The following is an 18,292-nucleotide window of genomic DNA, read 5'->3' on the forward strand; positions in this document are numbered from 1 at the left end:
CCAGACAAGAGAAAAACATCCTGTTATGATTATTGGCCCTCCATGTCTGTCAACCAGTCAGGTTTGCTCTGAGTCTGACGTGAGATGCCAGGAGACAACAAAGTACAACTACAAGTAATATCAGTAGTAAGTCCCCAAGATTCAAGAAAACAATGACTGGAAACATGAATGAGTTGATAGAGTATATTTATTTAGATACATATTTCCTCCTTTAAGAGCCTGACTCGAACAGTGTCCACTGCATTTACCTGAGGACAGTGACTTTGAAGAGGTCCAGCATCAAAAAGTGATTGTAAAATGGGCAACAGAAAACAGCACAGGTGACAGAATATAACATGGAGATTCTAGCTGGTTCAGGTTTTTAAGGAAACTGAAATTGTACCATGTCTGGTAAATTACTACATGCTGATGATAAAACTGGTTACTCAGCTAAATTCACAGTGACTGGAAACAGCCCCATTGACACTTTTAACTACAGGAGCTTAAGATTCATTTAAACAAATAAAAGAGGTCTCAGTCAACCTGCTAACGCGTGGTTGAAGATGTTTGTCGAACAAAACAGGGCTGACGTCAGCTAGATCATACATTGCACAGTGTTACATAAACTGCTAAAGACTGTCTGACACATATGTTTCCTGACTCACAGAATTCACAGGGTCTGAATGGTTGAGTGGCAAGGTTAGTCAGTGGCTAAAAGTGTGGCTGAAGCGCCACTCCAATCCTGTTTCAATTTCTGTCCTTTTTTGGCACAATTGGAGTCGCTTTCTCAGCTGTCATTTGCTAATTGAGTTTAGCAGGCGCATCAATGCCAGTACTCTAGAGACGGACACAGGCAGAGGTGGGCATTACAGGGCTTTTTTGGATTAGGTTGAGTTCAGGGCCAGTTTTCCACTCCAAGTCTGGTCCTCTGTGCCACCCAGCACATCGAGGGGTAATGTTGTCCCAACAGGACATTCTTCCACCTCAGCACCACCCACATCCTGCCTGTACAAGGCATCCCTTCACTCCCAGAAAGGGCACAAAGCTCATCTGCTTCGGCGCTTATCAACACTTGAGATCTTTGATCTCGATGAGCCAATGACCACAAGTGTTTCCTCAGCGTGGCTGAGGTGATGGCCTTTCCCGATAAAGATGGACTACATTCTGTTTGGTTGTTGTTTTAAAATCACACCTGTTTTTCACACCTTTGGCTTTTATGGAAACAAGCTGACATAGCAAACATATTTTTATGTTTACAGACCTATACAGTAATAAACATTGTCACAGAAGTTATCTCTAAGGACTAACTGGGAAAGGTCCGTTCCCCAATTTGTATAAAAGGGTAATTATACCCAATAAAAGGTAAACAATGGTACACATATATACCTGTATATTCCTTAATAATTCTCTGTGAATTACATCAATCCTTTTCACTCCTTGCTAGACCAGAGACTTCTAATGGAACCGATTCATTTAACTAGTCCCATTAGTCTAATCCAGCTAACTACTGTGCTGATTTGAATATTGGTTAGAGTCAAGTCATCATATGTACAGCCTGTCTGTACTATGGCTCTGCTCCATAACTTATGACACCGATATAAAACAAGGGCAACACATACGATAAAACCAGTTACAAAGACATGGCAACTGCGTAAAACAAACACTGAACAGCATTGGTTCATGACACAATGAGGTTCTGAACAAACAATTATAATAAAACATAACAACATAAATGGCTAAAATGTATGGACAGCAGGCTAAATAACAGTGATTATACAGGTAGAGACATACAAGTGAGACATTATGTGCGCTGAATTCCTTGAATCCAACACAGATAAATGTACAGAACATTCCTCTTTTTCTTCTTCAACAGAAAGATAAGCTCTTTCCACTGAAGCCATGCATACCATCAGGAGGTCAACTCATTACTCCCTTTCTAAGGCATCAAGCACCAGGTTCCTCAAAAGGACCCTCTAGCCCTCCTCAGGACAACTGAGTCCCCAGTGTCCTTGCTGAACACGTCATTGTCCAGTCAACCCTGTCCTCCATCCTCACTGCATCTTCCCGTCCAGCACCTTACTCTTCTCACCCACGTCAGCGGCCATAGACTTCCAGTATCGATGGCAAGACAACTCCAGCAGCTCCAGCCCTCCAATAAACTTCTGCTGGGCCACAAACACTCCAACCATGACCATGAAGTAGAGCCTGAATGGAGCCCACAGCCACAGGCCTGTGAAGCACAGAGCAATGAAGCTGGTCCAGTAGAGTAGTGAGGCTGCTTTGATGAGAGCCACTCGCAGCTCTGTCTTACAAGGGGGCACTCGAGCGACACCTTCTCTATCAAAGCCTCGGGGCTGGGCTGAGTAGAAGTCCCGCAGACGGATCTCCTTCTCAGCCCAGCGCTCTCGACACCAGGACTCCAGGTCAGAGGAAGAGGCAGGAAGTGAAGCCACTGGGTAGCGGTGGACGTGGAAGTGGATCTCACGAGGGAAAAGGCCCAGGATGAGGTGGCGTTCTGTCTGAGGGATGTTTTTGGGGTATGCCACTGTAATATCATGGACGGCATCCAGGTTGTCTCCTAGGAAAAAGAACATCATTTTAAACAAATTATCAAAGCAAAGAAACTTGCTAATTTAATCATCTAATATAACCAGAACAAGACGTTTAACTGAACTATTTACTTTCTGTAAACTATGTAGTTTCAGACATGACGGCATGATACTGCTGGGAGATTTAATATGATCCCTTTTCCACGTCCACACTTCTAATTAGAACTGTGTTATACACCCTGCAAAACCCTGCTCTTAGCTCTATTACGCATGTGCCTCTAATTATCCAGGATCTTCAAGTTTTATCCCCTCCCTGCCATCAAAACTACCACAAGCTTCACACCATCATCACTGATCTGCAGTGTCCTTATAACGCACAGACAGAGCTGAATTAAATATCAAGTGGACAGGATGACACCTGCCAGCGCCTGCTCCTGTACAGCTCAGCTTCACCATGGTAAAAATAGAGCTGAGAGGGGCACAGTGGACTTGGACAAAGAACAACATGCACAGCATGTCAGTCAGCGGCGCAGAGAGAGGGAGAGGAGAATTAGCCAAGTCTGGTGACATCACATTGATTCACAACACCTGCTTGGAGAGTTTGTGCCGTGCTCAGCATCCAGGGTGGGTGGGAGATGTGACAACAGGGCCAGAGGTGGTATTTAAGAACCCTGGAGGGCTGCCAGAATTAGCTCATAAGGAAACATGAGAATCTCAGGGGTGTTGTAATGGCTGGCAGGAGGATGAAGCAAAGGTGTGCGAAAATAACAGGTATGATCCCTCCTCTACAGACAGCGTCAGTGGATTATCTACAATCATGATAGCATGTCATTTCCCCCTGGTTCTGCTGATAAAATATTTCCATCACCATGACAGCATTTGAGTCCTACTTATTGTCTTTGCAGTCAAATGAACACACATAGCACCCGTCCTAAAACTAACAATAACATTTGACGATTGGCTGAAGTGGATCACACCACTACCTTTTCGTAGTCTGTCCACAATGAAGGTGAATCCAGTGGTGCGGGGATGCAGCACATACTCAAATTTTGGCAGGCTGTTCTGGACAGCAAACGCATCACTCCTTGCTCTGGTATTTTCTGCGGGAGACACAGACACATGATAAACCTCTGGCATCTACAATGTCAGTGAATCTAAAAATGCATACTTTTTACTTGACAGCTACCGACCAAAACAGTATCTCTACCATCTAATTTCTGTTGCGAAAAGAATATATCAGTACAAGTACAGAAACTGTGCAAGAAAAGTTAGTGCATATAATATCTTCAAAAGACATTTTCAAAAAAAGTAGAGCTTCATTGAAAAGAGATACAATTGGAAAAAAATCTGTATACGATTACAAAAATAGAACTGTTATACAATAACAATATTCATGAACTCATGAAATACATCCAGTGACGAATGCTTACACATTTGTAAAAACCACTGGGACATAAACACAGGAAAGATGACTGTTTATTAAGCAAACATTCCCCGGGAACTTGTTGCAGGAACATGTAAACTATACCATGACTCATTAGTCATGTTATGTAACGAGTACTGAGGCCAGCTTGTAGGACAAAGAGACTATGGACAGACCTTTGTTGATCAGGCCTCTGCTGTAATTCTTATACAATCTTTCATTCAATTCACACAGGCTCTGTAAGCCTCAAAAGGGGTCATGGAAAATTGTGGAGGGGCTTAAGCACCCTGGACCTGATCCTGTGAATGGAGGTCTGTATGTCAACTCTAGACGAGTTATTAGGAGAGTGAAGTACAGGACAACTTCAGCACACACCGTATACGTCCCTTTGTTTTTGCGCGAAACTAAGCCTGGAGGTTTAAGAGGCTTAAACGCAGACGTATGTTCACATCCAGGGGCACAAACACAACACCAAAAGTCTAACAATCTTTAAAGCTCCAAATCTGCTAACTAATTATGACGCAACTTTACTGTGCCTCCCATGACATCATGGTATGCAAAGAGAGGTTAAGCTTCCCCCAGTAAAGTGACTCGGGACTTTGATTGGCTTAATGGTGATCTGCGAGGGCTTTAGACACTGGTGTCGCTGTTGCTCGGATTGAAACATCAGAGCATTCTTGCAGAAATGGCTGTGTAGAGTGTGCGTCAAGGGATCTGGCTATGCCTTATCGCTTGGAAATTGTGTTTGCATAACAGTGTCAGTAAGAAAGTGTAAAACAGGTGCCACACTGAGCTCTGAAGACTGGCTGGAGGGTAACAAATTCTGAGATTAACAAGTGATACGTAGGCAATCTGTCCCTTGAATGGAGATGTTGCATGATTTGCTTCTCACCAGTGAGGTCTGTGCCCTCTGGGAACAGGAGCAGCTGCAGTGGCTCTCTGATGTCACAGAAGTAGTCCAGCATGTTCTCCATGTGCCTCTTGTCGTCCACCCAACGACGCTGAATGAAGACGAAGCAGGCCACCTGCATTGCCCAGCCTGGAAACAACATACAATATCTTAATTACTTCTCACACTCAACTCATTTTCAAAGTTTTATTCAGACCAACTCAGGCATTGTAGCAACTAGCCCAGGAGGACACAACTAGGAATTTGGTTCGTAAACTCCACCTGGATGGCAGCCGCATTCCAACTGCCAGCTTGAGAGCAACAACTCTTCCAGAGAGGCTTTCTCCCTCCACAGCAAGTTTGCAGAGTATTTTTCTTTTCCCTACCAGTGCAGTCTCCTGGCAGCACAATGTTGTTTGAGGCACCAGGCAACATAATAAAAACTCAGCGCAAATTGGCAGACCTCTAAATCTTTGTGCATGTCTATTTTTTCGCTATTATGACAGCATCTGTTTCACTCCCAACAATGACACAAAGTGTCATGTCAACCGGTGCTTTTAAGAAAACCTGAAAAACTTCATTTTCAAGCGCTGTAGCAGGCAATGTCGGTAGTGAACAACACTGCTGCTGACCAGCCAGTCTGATCACTGGCTTATATGACTGGCAGCTGCAGCATGACAACAGGATGCATTTCTCAGAAAGTTGATTCCAGAAAAATGTTTTGACAGACATTGGAACTTTGCCATCAGAGTACCAGTGCTCTTCCTCTGTAAATCATCTGGAAATGTAAACAAATTTACCTCTTTTAAAAGTAAGCTGCTTTGCAATTACGTAATGCTTTGTACAATAAATATTATATTATGCAGTCTGTGTGTGTGTGTGTGTGTGTGTGTGTGTGTGTGTATAAAGAAAAGGAAAATGCATCCACTGTATACCCACCAAAGCCAGGCACAGCCTTCAGGCCAGCCTTTAGGCAGATCTTCTCCAGACGAAGGTAGCTGTACCTGAGCAGGCAACACCACAGGAACATCCAGTCCAGACGTGTACGGTGGTTCATGATGATCACACTCCGCTCCCCTGGAATGAAGCCATCACCCGTTATGACCACCTTCACCCCGAACACCAGCTCCAGCAAGGACTACAGAGGGGAGAGATGACGGGATGCAGGGGGGATGAAGAAGTGACAGAGGGAAGAATGTAAAGAGGCAGTGAGAAAATGGAGAGGTGAATGATCAAGGGGAGACAAGAATGATCATTTAAAAAGGATGTAGAGGGAGAGAGGAGGGACTGGGAAGAGAAAAGGTGGAAAGATAAATTTAAGAGAGAGGCAAGAGTGAGAGGAAAATACATTAATAATGCTGTCAGTCCATGTGGTCACTGTAAACAAGATTTGCATAATTTTTTTCAAGCGTAATCCGAGTAAATTAAGTTTACTTCTGACAAAAATAAAATCTTATTTAATAGGGAGACATAAAATAGGCTGAGATGACGCAGGTTTTGGTGACTGCGTCAAACACAGCAAACTTAAGACCATCTGGCACGGTCAGAGGTAGGCTATGTAAAGGCTAAGCTGGTGTACACACCACAGGCAGGGTGAGCCAGGTAGCCACGATTCGATCGGTGATCCAGCGGTACCACGCGGGAGACAGCAGCATAAGGGGAAGGACAGGACCCAGCATGAAGACACTTCCAAAGAAACTACCCAAAAATAGGGTGACAACAAAGTACAGGCCCCGCACCGAGACAGCCATCTGTGGACAGATGAACAACACAGATTAGATTAGGTGGAAAATAAATCATACATAAGTAAATAAAGTGGTCTTGGAGCCGTCAAAGCACGAGTTGTACTATGAAAGGGTGTAAAACATGATGATGTTTATGGAATTTATTCCCGACTTGGATTTCCACTATGGAAACGAGCTGAAGTGGAGCGTCTCGGTAACACGAAACAAATGGGATTATCGACAGTCTCATCAATAGCAAAGACTGCTGTTCTGTTGTCCCTCTGACATATTTTCCCACAAACAGTGGAAAATCCACGGCAGACATTCCTGGTGTGGAATGTAAATAGGGGAACCTTTCTGACTGTAGTTAACAAATTGTGGGTGCATGGTCACTAAATCAAGTGTGGCTGTGGCTACAAAAGTATTTCACCGAATTTAAAGTCTGTACAGAGGCATTAACAGTTTCTGATATTCTTAAAATGAGGAAATTTGTGGTAAAATGCCCCAGCTACATCCTCTAAAGCTGAAATTATGACAGTAACATATTTGAGTTCCTTTGACCCTGATATTAGGACTGAAACTACATTACATTATAACAGAATAATAAAGTGATAATATGCAACCATATGATCCTTTGATAAAGAAGGACATGAATTAATTCACCACACCCTTGTTTTGATAATTAGCCTTAGTCTTATGATGCATTACAAGCCTCAACATTAATGATCATCTACAGTGATATAAGTATTACAAGGCATTTTTGAGAAGAGCTGATGACGCAGCGACTTTGAAATGAAAGCACACACACGTACAAACATCACACACATTAATGATCTAGATACATGATGGAAATGGAAATTATTTTAAGTAGATGGAATGCTGGTTAAGGATGTCCATAACATAGCAGAAATACCACACGGTCATCGGATGCCTGAGGGGAAGTGAACTGAGCCTGCGATCCTTCTGAAATTCAAAACCAAGTAACGGGACCTTCAATTGTCCATGACATATTATACAAGTTTACAGGGCTCATCCGGACATGCCAATGGGAATCCCTTCTCATTTCAGTGACATCAGTGGTGACCACTTCAGCTTTCAGTGGTAACGTTACACCTGTGGAACATTTCCCTTTTTAAAATCCCCACACATGGTACAACCACGCAGGTGTGTTTCACTTCCTAGACTGACACCTAAAGATATAAAGGCAGCACATGCACAAATCTCCAGGACAGAACTTGCAAAGTTCAGTTTCACCAATGCAGTCTGGCTATGTGAACACGTTAACCTTTTGGTCAACAGGAAATGAACATTGGATTACAAAGACACTAATTAACATCCCATGGTCCAATATAAAGATCTTCTTAAAAAATAAGAAGATCTTAATTAAGGTGAAATGGTGCATTTCATACAATTGCCAGTTTTCGCTTATTTTGCCTGATTAGAAATCTTAAATTTACATTTAGGGCATTTAGCAGACACTTTATCCAAAGCAACTTACAATAAGTACATATGTCACAAGAAACAAACAGTTGATAAAGTAAAAAAGAAAAGAAAGAAAAAGAAAAAAGAAAGAACTTCGCAGAACTTTGTGCTTGACTGGAAACTCCCTCCATCATTTTTCATTTTGTTGCACCTTATTAGGACTTTGATGACTTCATGCAATTCCTAGTATGGCTACAACAACCCTGAGAATAGGTCTCAGTCACTAGAATGATGTAACACATCTGTTGCGGAAGGTCTAGGGCTGCTATTATCAGTTATTTTCATTGTGGATTCATTTGTCTATTATTTTTCTCAGAAACATGTTTGTTCACAAATTGTGAAAATGTTGCTTCAACTACTTTGTTTTGTCCACAACCCAAAGATGCTCACTGTCACAGATGGGTATAAAAACATTTCAATAGCTGAAATCAGAGAACCTTCCTCAATTACCTCAAACATGACTGAAACAGATTAATCAGTTATCACAATAAATGGCAATCAATTGAATGACCAAGAAGATCAATGTATTTCCACGGAGTCAAACCAAAACTTTAAATTGTGACGCAAGTGGATGAAAAACACTCTCTATATAGCATCAAAGAGAACCATGTCTTTTAAATGTCAAATGTTTCTGTGTTGTGCCTTTACATGCTGAGTCACAAGACACACTGTTAAGATATATATTCATTTAAGCTGCATCTAGTTTCTGTAACTAGATACGGAGCTCACTGATGTGAAACAACACACATGTTCAGAAAACCTCAATAGCAAGGTTGTTAAATATCAGGATTCGCTAATCTTAAACTTAGCCCTTGAGGAAGTAAATTACACGCAGGTCCCACGAGAAAAAGGTTACAAGGGGAAGTACAGCGAGTCTTGATTTGATTACACCCTGACCTTGCTGACACAGGCAGTCTGAGCTGAAGCTACACGGAGAATTTTCGTCCTGCACGTGTTTTCCTCTCCTGTATGAACTGCTGCTCTCACCTTTCCACCTCAATTACTGTTATGATTGCACAAGCCTTCGGTTCACACACTACCTGCCCCAACACTCCCATCGTTGACACCCTCTGTGGCACCGTGACGCAGCAAAAAAAGTCTCACGGCGGCGGCCAAAGTGGCTGAAGTTGCACTTAAAAGAAGCAAGCGTGTTTGCGTGCATGATTATGCTGGCAATAAGGGTTTAAGGGTTACTGGTTATAACGACGGAAAATGTGAGGCATGAGCGAGGTGAGAAAAACAGTCTTGCTCAGCACAATTGCCACAATTAGGCTGCGTCCCCACGAAAACAAGAAACACACCCTTGGGTGGCTGGCTGGAACAATCAGACGCGCCTATTCATACATACAGCAAAAAAGGCACCTGGAGCCAGAGATGTGATAAGTGAACGGAATCATGGACATTAAAGTGTTAAATAAACATGTTTTTCTTCCGCTTGGCGTGCACACCTGGGACCGAACACTATTTATTTAAGGCATCCACGGAAACACTTTTTTGTTCCCGTACTTCAAAGCACGAACCACTTGTTAGGCTGATGCGGTCCCATCCATTTGGGTCGGTTCAACATTTATCTAATCACCATAGAAATGATTATGAAAGCACTTCCCCAAACACGCCACCACACGCAACGCGCAGCATACTCCACATAGTCCGAGTATGAATTATCTGGCAACTGTTTTGCATTCCTGACTTTAAGACAAGACCAGACATCCCAGCAGAGCGAAGTGGAGTGAGGAGGTCAAGCATGTCTAGGCTAAACAAAGAGCTTAAGTGGTGTGTATGTGTGTTAAGAGACAGACAGAGTGGGAGAGACAGGAGGAGGAAGAATGAAATACATAATGCCGTAAAATTAATTGCAGATACATTTTTAGTGCAGCTCTGTTTTACAACCTGGCCCCTCAAGTGGAGAGAACAAACCTCCGCCAGACTCTCCAACTCGCTATGATAACCAAAAACACAGTCGCCTTCACAATTTTATTTAATTTGATTTGATTTCATAAGCTTGCAGACTTAGATACAATGTTTGTATAACAAGTCCATGGCTTCTTACATAACGTCACTGAAATGTCTGGACAAACAAACAGGCGAAATAGCAAATAAATTAAACATTAGAGGCGAGGAATAAACTGGTCACCAGCTAATGGCTTGGCAACTACATAATTCATGAATTCGGCAGCAAGCAGTAGAGAGTAGAGCATTAATACTGTGCCTGACCCAACCCAAACGGGTTTGTACCGGACAGGCCGGGCCAGACTCGGACAAACTATTCCCTAGAAATTCTCTTTGGGGTCCAGCCATGTTCAAGCAGCACCACAGGTAGATAATATAGGGGTCACATGTGTTGTAAGGCTGCAACTAAAAAATATTATCATAGATTCATCCTCCTGATTTTTCTTATGATTCATCGACTACCCGTCTAAAGACTGGCAAAGAAAAAGTGTGACATTCATTCAGACCTTTATCTAAACTCAAACACGCACTGATGTTGCCTCTCATACCCACATCTTCAAACTGCAAATGATCTAAATAACTGGCAATCAATGTCTTTCAGTAAACCAATGGATAAATTGAATCGTTGCAGGTCTTATGTGTTAAGCATGCATACAAACTGCACACAGGTGGGGAAACTATTGCAATGTAGCTTTACTTAGCAACCTTGAACTCTAACAGTAATCCCAGTGCAAACAAGAATTTGCACAGGATAAGGAAGTCATTTTGTTTACAAGAGCCTTACTTTTCAAAGTTCATGTGTCTGAACAGGTCGGGCTTTTATTAACAGTGGCAGCTTCATAGTAAGCCTATGGATGAGTAACGAGCTTAGGACCAAGGTGCAGGTCAGTGGCTGCTTCATGCACCACCCTCACTCTCACTCTATAGATTAATGCAATAACTCTGTGGTGGTTTGTGTGATTAAATGAACTTGCATGGGGGAAACAAGGGTCTGAAACCACGCCTCGTCTGTGCAATCTAATCAAGCCCAATAAAATAAGCAGCTTATGTACCATTAATTGACGTGCATACATTTTCTATAACTTCCCTGTAGGGTACAAGACAGGGCAAGGACTTTAGCCAGAAAGACAACATGGGTTCATCATCGTTTAACTCTAAGTCAACAGGAACCCTTTGCAAGATTTTCCATGATCTGTCTGTATTGGTAAATAATTACTTAACCCTTGTCTTACATGCAAATGAGTGACAGCCATGCAGATAAACAGTGGTGGCATAAAACTGGCTGGCTAATATAAATGCTACTGCTGTGATAAGGCTAGTTTGTCACCACCGTAGCATTTCAGACATTATCTCATCATCGGAAAATAAGAAAACCCGCTGTCATTTGAACCACAGTGTCCACCTGAGACGACAGGGTTAGCTGCTGTCAGTGCAGTCTCCGGCTTCAGGTGCAGTTTCAGCAACAACGCGCATGCCAACTTTGCAAGCCAAATCTCACATGAAACAGAAACTAGCTTGTGTTAGCCGCCGCTAACATGGGCGCCATAATCCCACCATCTACTGTCGGATAATCGACCGCACACTGTCGGCTGACAGCGTACCCACCTTCGGCGTTTTTCCTCCAGAAGTTAAGTTTGTCTTAGGTGAGCTAGCTCTGTTAGCTCCGATGGGTCCAGACGCTTGACTGCGACATAGCAGCCCAGCTAGCAGCCTGCTAACGACGGCTAACTAGCAGAAGATTATCAACAGCAGCGTTGCAAAGCCCACAAAGCTGACGTCTCCCGGCACGGTGCGGCGAGCTGCACGTCTTTCAAGAGGTATCAGTCGAGCCGACGACAACCCCGCGGCAGCTTCTGTCTCTTTCGTTGCATTAAACGTGACTAACTATGACTGCAGCAGAAGTGTAGCCGCCTTACCGCTCTGCTGCTAACGCGACCTCTCAACTTGTCACCTCTCACCTGTCGTGCGAGCCGCGCGCCGACAGGGGGCGCTGCTTGTGCAAGGATGCATACACGCGAGAATGGGGGGGTCGGAGAGCCATGCAGAGCAAAAGTTAACCAGGGCGAGACTGAAAGCAGTTTATTTTTAACGTGTCTGTCGTGACTGTGGTTGTCGTAATCAAATGAACCATCATTTGCACTCATCGAGTTCTTTTGTAGAAGGTGCAAAGGGAGAGAGTTAGACAAAGGAGGAAAACACTGCACGCATGGACTCCTCATGCAAATATTAGTGACAGAAGAAGCAGGCAAGTAAGCGTATGTTTAGAAATAAAAACTAGAAATACAATGACATAAGAGTGAGAAAGAATAAGATATGTAAAGCAGAATAACATAACTGTAAGTAAATATGTGCATTAAATTAAATTATGGGACAGCTTTGTGTATATTTCGACTATATACATATGGAAATAGATGCAGTAGTGTCACCCAGTATACTGTAGCCTTACCTGCAGTGTCTGGTCTTTATAAAGAGCAAAAAACACTTACTCATACCTGCCTAATGCCTAATAATTATATTATTGGGCAGGTGTATAACCAAGTATGATAATAAGTTGAATTTGGAGCAAAAATGATTGATGTTCGGTAAAATAATGTAGCCAAAAACAAACCAAAACGACTGAAATAAACTGAAAATCATTTGAGTAATCATGTCTTAAGTCAGATCAAGTCCCGAGACTTTAGCTTCCAAGCATCATGACGGGCATCAAGTCATTTATTCTCTGTCAAGTCAATTTGCAAGCCAGCTGAACAGTGATTTGAGTCACTCTGTGAAGTAGTGTGTAACTATATTTGTAAAGTACAACATATCCATTCAAAAAGTAGTTGAGGGGAAGATTAAAGCAGCTTAAATTGCATCAAAGCTGTATCTTGCAGCACTTCATCAGCCAAACTTTTCAGTGTCTACAATCCCCACAGAGGCGAGGACGTGGAAGTGCCACATTTAGCCATGATTTACATTGATGTTTGTCACCAATTCAGATTTTTTTTAAAAAAAAAGTTCATGTATCCAGTTAACAAATCACAACTTGATCCCTTTTAATCATTGATGCATGTTAACGATGAACGAGACAAGTCTGAACGTTGGCTGACGCGTTCAGAGGGGAGCATGTTCAGTCAACTCACAGGTAATGGCCTACTTCATACCTGGAAGTTTAACCTTTCACAAATCACGTTTGAAATCACAGACGTGACTCTCCACCGGATAGTCTTTTGTGACTGCTTTTGTGCCCACTAATCCTCCATTCATTGCTCAACATCCCCCCTACGTTTAATAAGAAGCCCAAACCCATTCAGATCTCAAGCATTGATGATGTACCCAGTCCCCCAACATAGCCTTTTAAAGTAGTGTAAATCCTCGCATGTGTCATTTGTTTCTTTTACCCACAGTTATGAGCTTGTTCTACTGTTACAGATTACCTCAGCATCCAGTGATGTGTGTGTGTGTGTGTGTTTGTGTGCGCGCAGGTCGGTCAGTGTGTCTCGAGTGTATCTGAGCGTGCACATGCGCTCACCCCATGTGTGGTGAGTGAGGCAGAGACGGACTGACGGACAGGGTAAAAAGAGAGAGTGCACTTAGTCAAACTCGAGACTTTTCCATGACCTGCTCCCCATGGCATGCACTCTATCTGAGGAGACTGAGTGAACTGTATAGCTCTGTCAGTATAAACTTCTCAAGGGTCAACGCATCACTTCAGAGGGGGAACGGAAAAACTTTGAAACAACCTCTCTCTCTCTCTCTTCTTTCTTTCTTTCTTTTTTTTTTTTGTTGTAAGTTCGGTGCCAGCTCACCTTCAAAAGAGAAGCACATCCACGTGATTAATGACGCACGTCCGAGATGATTTAACTAAAGCAACTCGATCAGGTGCTACTAATCATGTTGCCTTTGAGAATTCCAGACATGTGAGCGCTCGGGTCGTGAAAAAAAACAAAAACCCAAAAGACCAAAACACATTGTTGTGTTTGCTGATAAAAAAAAAAAAAAAAGACATGGGAGGCAAGCCAAGTTGAATGCAACTTCTCTTACAGTGGAAGTCGGGGCTAAAAGGTAGAGAACAGAAACAATAATTCAAGTTAGACATGCTGTTCCACTTACATAAGTCCAAGTGGGAGAGAGACAGGGCGACTTTTTTGGGGGGGGGGGTTTATTTTCAATGAGGTCTATTGATAGCACTTTAACGAGGCTTTATTGAAAAAAGAAAAACTCATCCAGTTTGTTTTTCTTGAACATTCTTGCCTCTCGTGACCTCTTGTGCTTTTATGGTGGTTCAAAGACTTGACACGGATGATTTAGCTTGAGTCTTCTTCTGTCTCACTTCACTTCCTCTTCACTTCTTCCTCACACCTGTAACATCTTCATTTTCTGCCTGTTTATCTCCCCCCTCTCTCTTGCCTACTTTTTTTTTTCTTTCTTTTTTTTTTTTCCCCACCCTGGTCTCTAGACGGTGAGGATTAGAGTGGCAGGGGCCCATAAGCAGTCTATTTATATCAATGACAGCCTATGGAAGAACAGCAGGCTTTGGCTTAGCACATTAACACACAAAAGTACAGTGTAAAGCGGATGCCGGCAGACGTGTTATTGATCAAAGCTTTAAAAGCTGGAGGGATGAGACGGAGATGTGCCTTACATCACCCTGTTAAATAGAGAATGAGTCCCAGGGCGCTCGGACTCATCTGTCCAAATATGTGCTGTGGTTGTGAGTCCAGCAGTTGCATTATGTCTTCAAAGGCCGGTCTGCTGACGTGCAGGTACAGAAAGCAGTTTGGCAGAGTTTGGAGCATGCCTGACTCTGATTAATGGTGATGCTGCAAAGGCTTTGTTTTGAATACTAATCACTACATTGCGGTCTCCCCCCCCCACCCCTCGTTCTCGACCGGTGTATCACATGGCGCTGTGGGGTTCTCAAATGTCAAATGCTCCCGGGGAAGGGGACATATCGCAACCACGCATGGGGAAAAAAATCGACGACCGGTTACAAGCTGTCCAATTCTATCAGCATTGTATGCCCCTGAGGTTTTTCGGTTCCTTTCGGTGTCTTTTTCTGATGTCAAACTCACGCGTCTTCGCTGATGGGAACCTGAAACAAAAAGCGTCATGGCGGAGAGGAGGAAACTGTCTTAGAGCATTGTTTTATTTCTGGAGGAAAGTTCATAACAGTGCTCCTTGTAATGTCTGTAAAATGATAATTTCAAGTAAAGGAGTAGTACCCTGACACATTATTCAGTGCACCATGGGTTTCCTTGGGGAAAACTCAGGCATATGTGACTCCAAAAGAAGCTGCATGTAATCTGACAAATTGTCCCAGTGATCTCATAGGTTGCAGAGTGGGTAATTAAAGGTGCAATATGTAAGAATTTGTGTTGAAAAAAATAGCTTGTAAAATTTGTGGAGTGACCCTTTAAATCAAGGAACGCCACAGTTTTGACCCGTACAGTAGCAAACGAGTGCCACTGCTTCCCGTCCAAGCAGCAAACATTACAGATGACAAACAGATGCTACAGCTAGCTCTAGGCTGCAGGAAGCTCGACGATCAGAGATCAATAAGGGGAATGATAAAGAATAAGCAGAATCTGTGATGGCACTGGTCTTAAATAAATCTTATCAGTTGTCATCCCTGATGAGGAACCCTGACAGTCTGCCAGAGGTCTCGTGCGTTTCTTTCCATTCACACTGTCATTTGGAAAGTAAGTGAATTAAGTTTTATGAGGGCGCAGTGACACTACAACAAGTTCCAAAGTGTCTTGCAACGGTTTGCATTTCGCTTTATCTCATCCAGTCTTATCTAAACTGGCCACTACAAGAGACAGTAACCAATCTGTAACCTGTGATTTATCCATGTCAAAGTGCAGGTGTTCTCTGTGCTCTGCCTCCGCGACATCCCTTTGTCTTCCCTCGCCTGACCCCCTTCCCCCTTTTTAATCCTCTCTCCTTGTTGTATGCCTCTCAGCGCATCATACTCTCAGCTCTTCCCTTGTTGACAGTGCCAGATATGTGTCTGCACTCGGTGGGCCGTCTCCAGACAGGTTATAAATAACCATCAGAGTTTTTTTGCTTCGCATCCTGAGAGCTCTACTTTCTTCTCACACTTGAGGAACCATGGGAAAAGAATCTTTCCCTTACGCACATGGCACTCATAATAACAGACACGGTTATACATAAAACCTCCGCGCACATGTGCCCTGTTTGCAAGCTCTGCACAAACACACAGACACAGTTATGCATGCACACGCAGAACAAACCTCGGTGGCTTACACTGTAAGGCTGCAGCACTAAAATAGCAAGGTTAAAAGAACAGGGCCAGTGTTTATAATGAAATGTTAACTTACGTTACATAACGCGCACTGTGGGAATGCGGAGCACAGTTCTAACTGTCATGTAAGTATGGGAAAACTTGCTGAAACAACAGAATGGGATAAAAGTCTGGGAGAGTGAAAAATAGAAGGAGCAAGAAAACAGCCACATCAGAGTAGGTAAAGTGAGGAGAGGGTGGAAAAAGAGTTCATCGGATGAGCATTCATTTGCCGCCGGTGATAGATTGCACAGGGAAGGGGTCATGTTATGGGTGCGCGGAGGGGTTGGTGTGAGTTTACATGTCGAGGAGCCACGGTGAAACAGCGTTAACATGGACTATAGTTGGGAGTCGGGGGAGAATTCAGGGGTTGGCAGGTCAGTCTCTGCTGACACACTGGGATCAGCGATGGGATTGTTTCCACTGGAAAGAATTCCAAGAATGAGCCAGAAGAGCTATCAGTGACTTCACTCGCGGGGCTCTGACAACAGTTTCAATACAGCGCCAGGCACACACGCTCTCGCCACACATTCGAAGATACTGTGTCCCATGCCAACAATGGTGTGCGAGACACACTCCCCCCCACCATGTCACCGAGTACACGCTGACTCTCGCTCCGCTCTCAGCTTACCAGTTTGCAAAGTGAGCGCTGTCACCTGACCGCCAGCAGAGTGGAAAAAAAATATTTGCTTCGCACAAAGAGGAAAAGGTGGGCCCGCGCAGGATCCCATGCAGGATTTTGCCGGTCGCTGTTTGTAAACAGGCCAGGCGCGGCGAGGGATCCTGGAGAAAGATATAACTGACTGCCGAGTTTTTATTCCCACAAAACTCCCTCAGTTTGTGAGTCACCGGCCCAAAGCGTTGTTATTCGAGTGGGAATGAGACTCGGCGGGATGACAAAAAAGTAAAGATGCTGAGTAAATACAAGCAGGGGGGAGGGTCTCAGTAGATACAGCTGAAAAGTCAGAGATTATTTTTTGTATGCCTTTAAACAGCATTACTGAGGAAAATCCTGCTTAGCATACATTTAAAAACATGCTGTAAAAGTAAGGCAAAAAAGGGGGATTTAAATGGATGGAAACTTACAATAACATGTAATGTAAGGAGACATTTTGGGACATCTGCTTATTCTTGTATATAAAGTAGCTGCTTAGCTTAGCTTAGCAGTTTTGTATGGATTATACAAACGAGTTCTAACATGTAAATGAGCTTATTTAAAGGCGCAGAATCTAATTCCTGCCGCCGGTGGGCTCTCAGTCAAAACAATTAAAAGCAAAGTCGGAATATGATGATGCCGTTAAGGAGCCTGGGATCATGCATATTGTTGGCCCTGAACTTGGCTTTATCACCTGCTTTACCAGAATTACAACAGTCAGTCCTTACTCAGCTTTGCTCCTCTGAGCAGTGTCACATTCACTTCTCAGTGTTGGACTATTTTGCTTTGTCATCCAAACGCTGTTTGCAGTAAGGCTCACAGGAGGCCGACGTGCTGGCTTATTTTCTTTTTCACTTCTGGCCCTCCTCTCCAAAATGATTCCAGTGTGTTGCCTATGTGTGTGTGTCTGTGTGTGTGTTGCTGCTCTTCAGGGAGTGGTGTTTTTGGTGTCAAGGGCAACAACAGGGCATCGCACATTTTAATTACCCGTTGCATTAATTGTAAAGGTTTCCTCGGTGACTTAACCAGCTGAGAAGTGGCTGAAACACTTCCAGGAGCTGATGATAGGAGCCGCTCAAAATGTCCAAATGCTGCGGAGAGACGCTTCAGGGGCCTTCCTCTCGTGCCTCCTTACAGCCCCAGAAAGACTTCTTTATTAAAAACTGGAGTATATTGCTTTCTCCAGTTGTATTTGAAGAAGGACACAAGGTTCAAAGGTTCCTGGCTGACGTCACATGTTTGCGTGGCTGGATGAATGTTCAATCGCTCTCTCCGAGGTCGTCCTCTCCTAACTTCGTCTGATTTCTTCTTTCCATGATCTCATGACATTTTCCACTGAGATCAAGGAGCAGTCA

The 18,292-nt window shown here is 43.4% G+C and overlaps 1 protein-coding gene across 1 annotated transcript; it reads right to left on the reverse strand.

Moving 5' to 3' along the window:
• Window positions 1-169: 169 nt before the first annotated feature.
• Window positions 170-11,965, reverse strand: lclat1 (lysocardiolipin acyltransferase 1). The gene is made up of 6 exons (XM_037072349.1): window positions 11,602-11,965; window positions 6,424-6,591; window positions 5,780-5,978; window positions 4,844-4,990; window positions 3,512-3,628; window positions 170-2,557 (listed from the first exon to the last, which is right to left on the reverse strand). Exons 2-6 carry the CDS (start codon window positions 6,589-6,591, stop codon window positions 2,031-2,033), a joined length of 1,158 nt encoding a protein of 385 aa, XP_036928244.1. The 5' UTR covers window positions 11,602-11,965; the 3' UTR covers window positions 170-2,030.
• Window positions 11,966-18,292: the final 6,327 nt, after the last annotated feature.

Source organism: Acanthopagrus latus, chromosome 16 (assembly GCF_904848185.1).
Source record: "Acanthopagrus latus isolate v.2019 chromosome 16, fAcaLat1.1, whole genome shotgun sequence".
Taxonomy (NCBI): Eukaryota; Metazoa; Chordata; class Actinopteri; order Spariformes; family Sparidae; genus Acanthopagrus; species Acanthopagrus latus.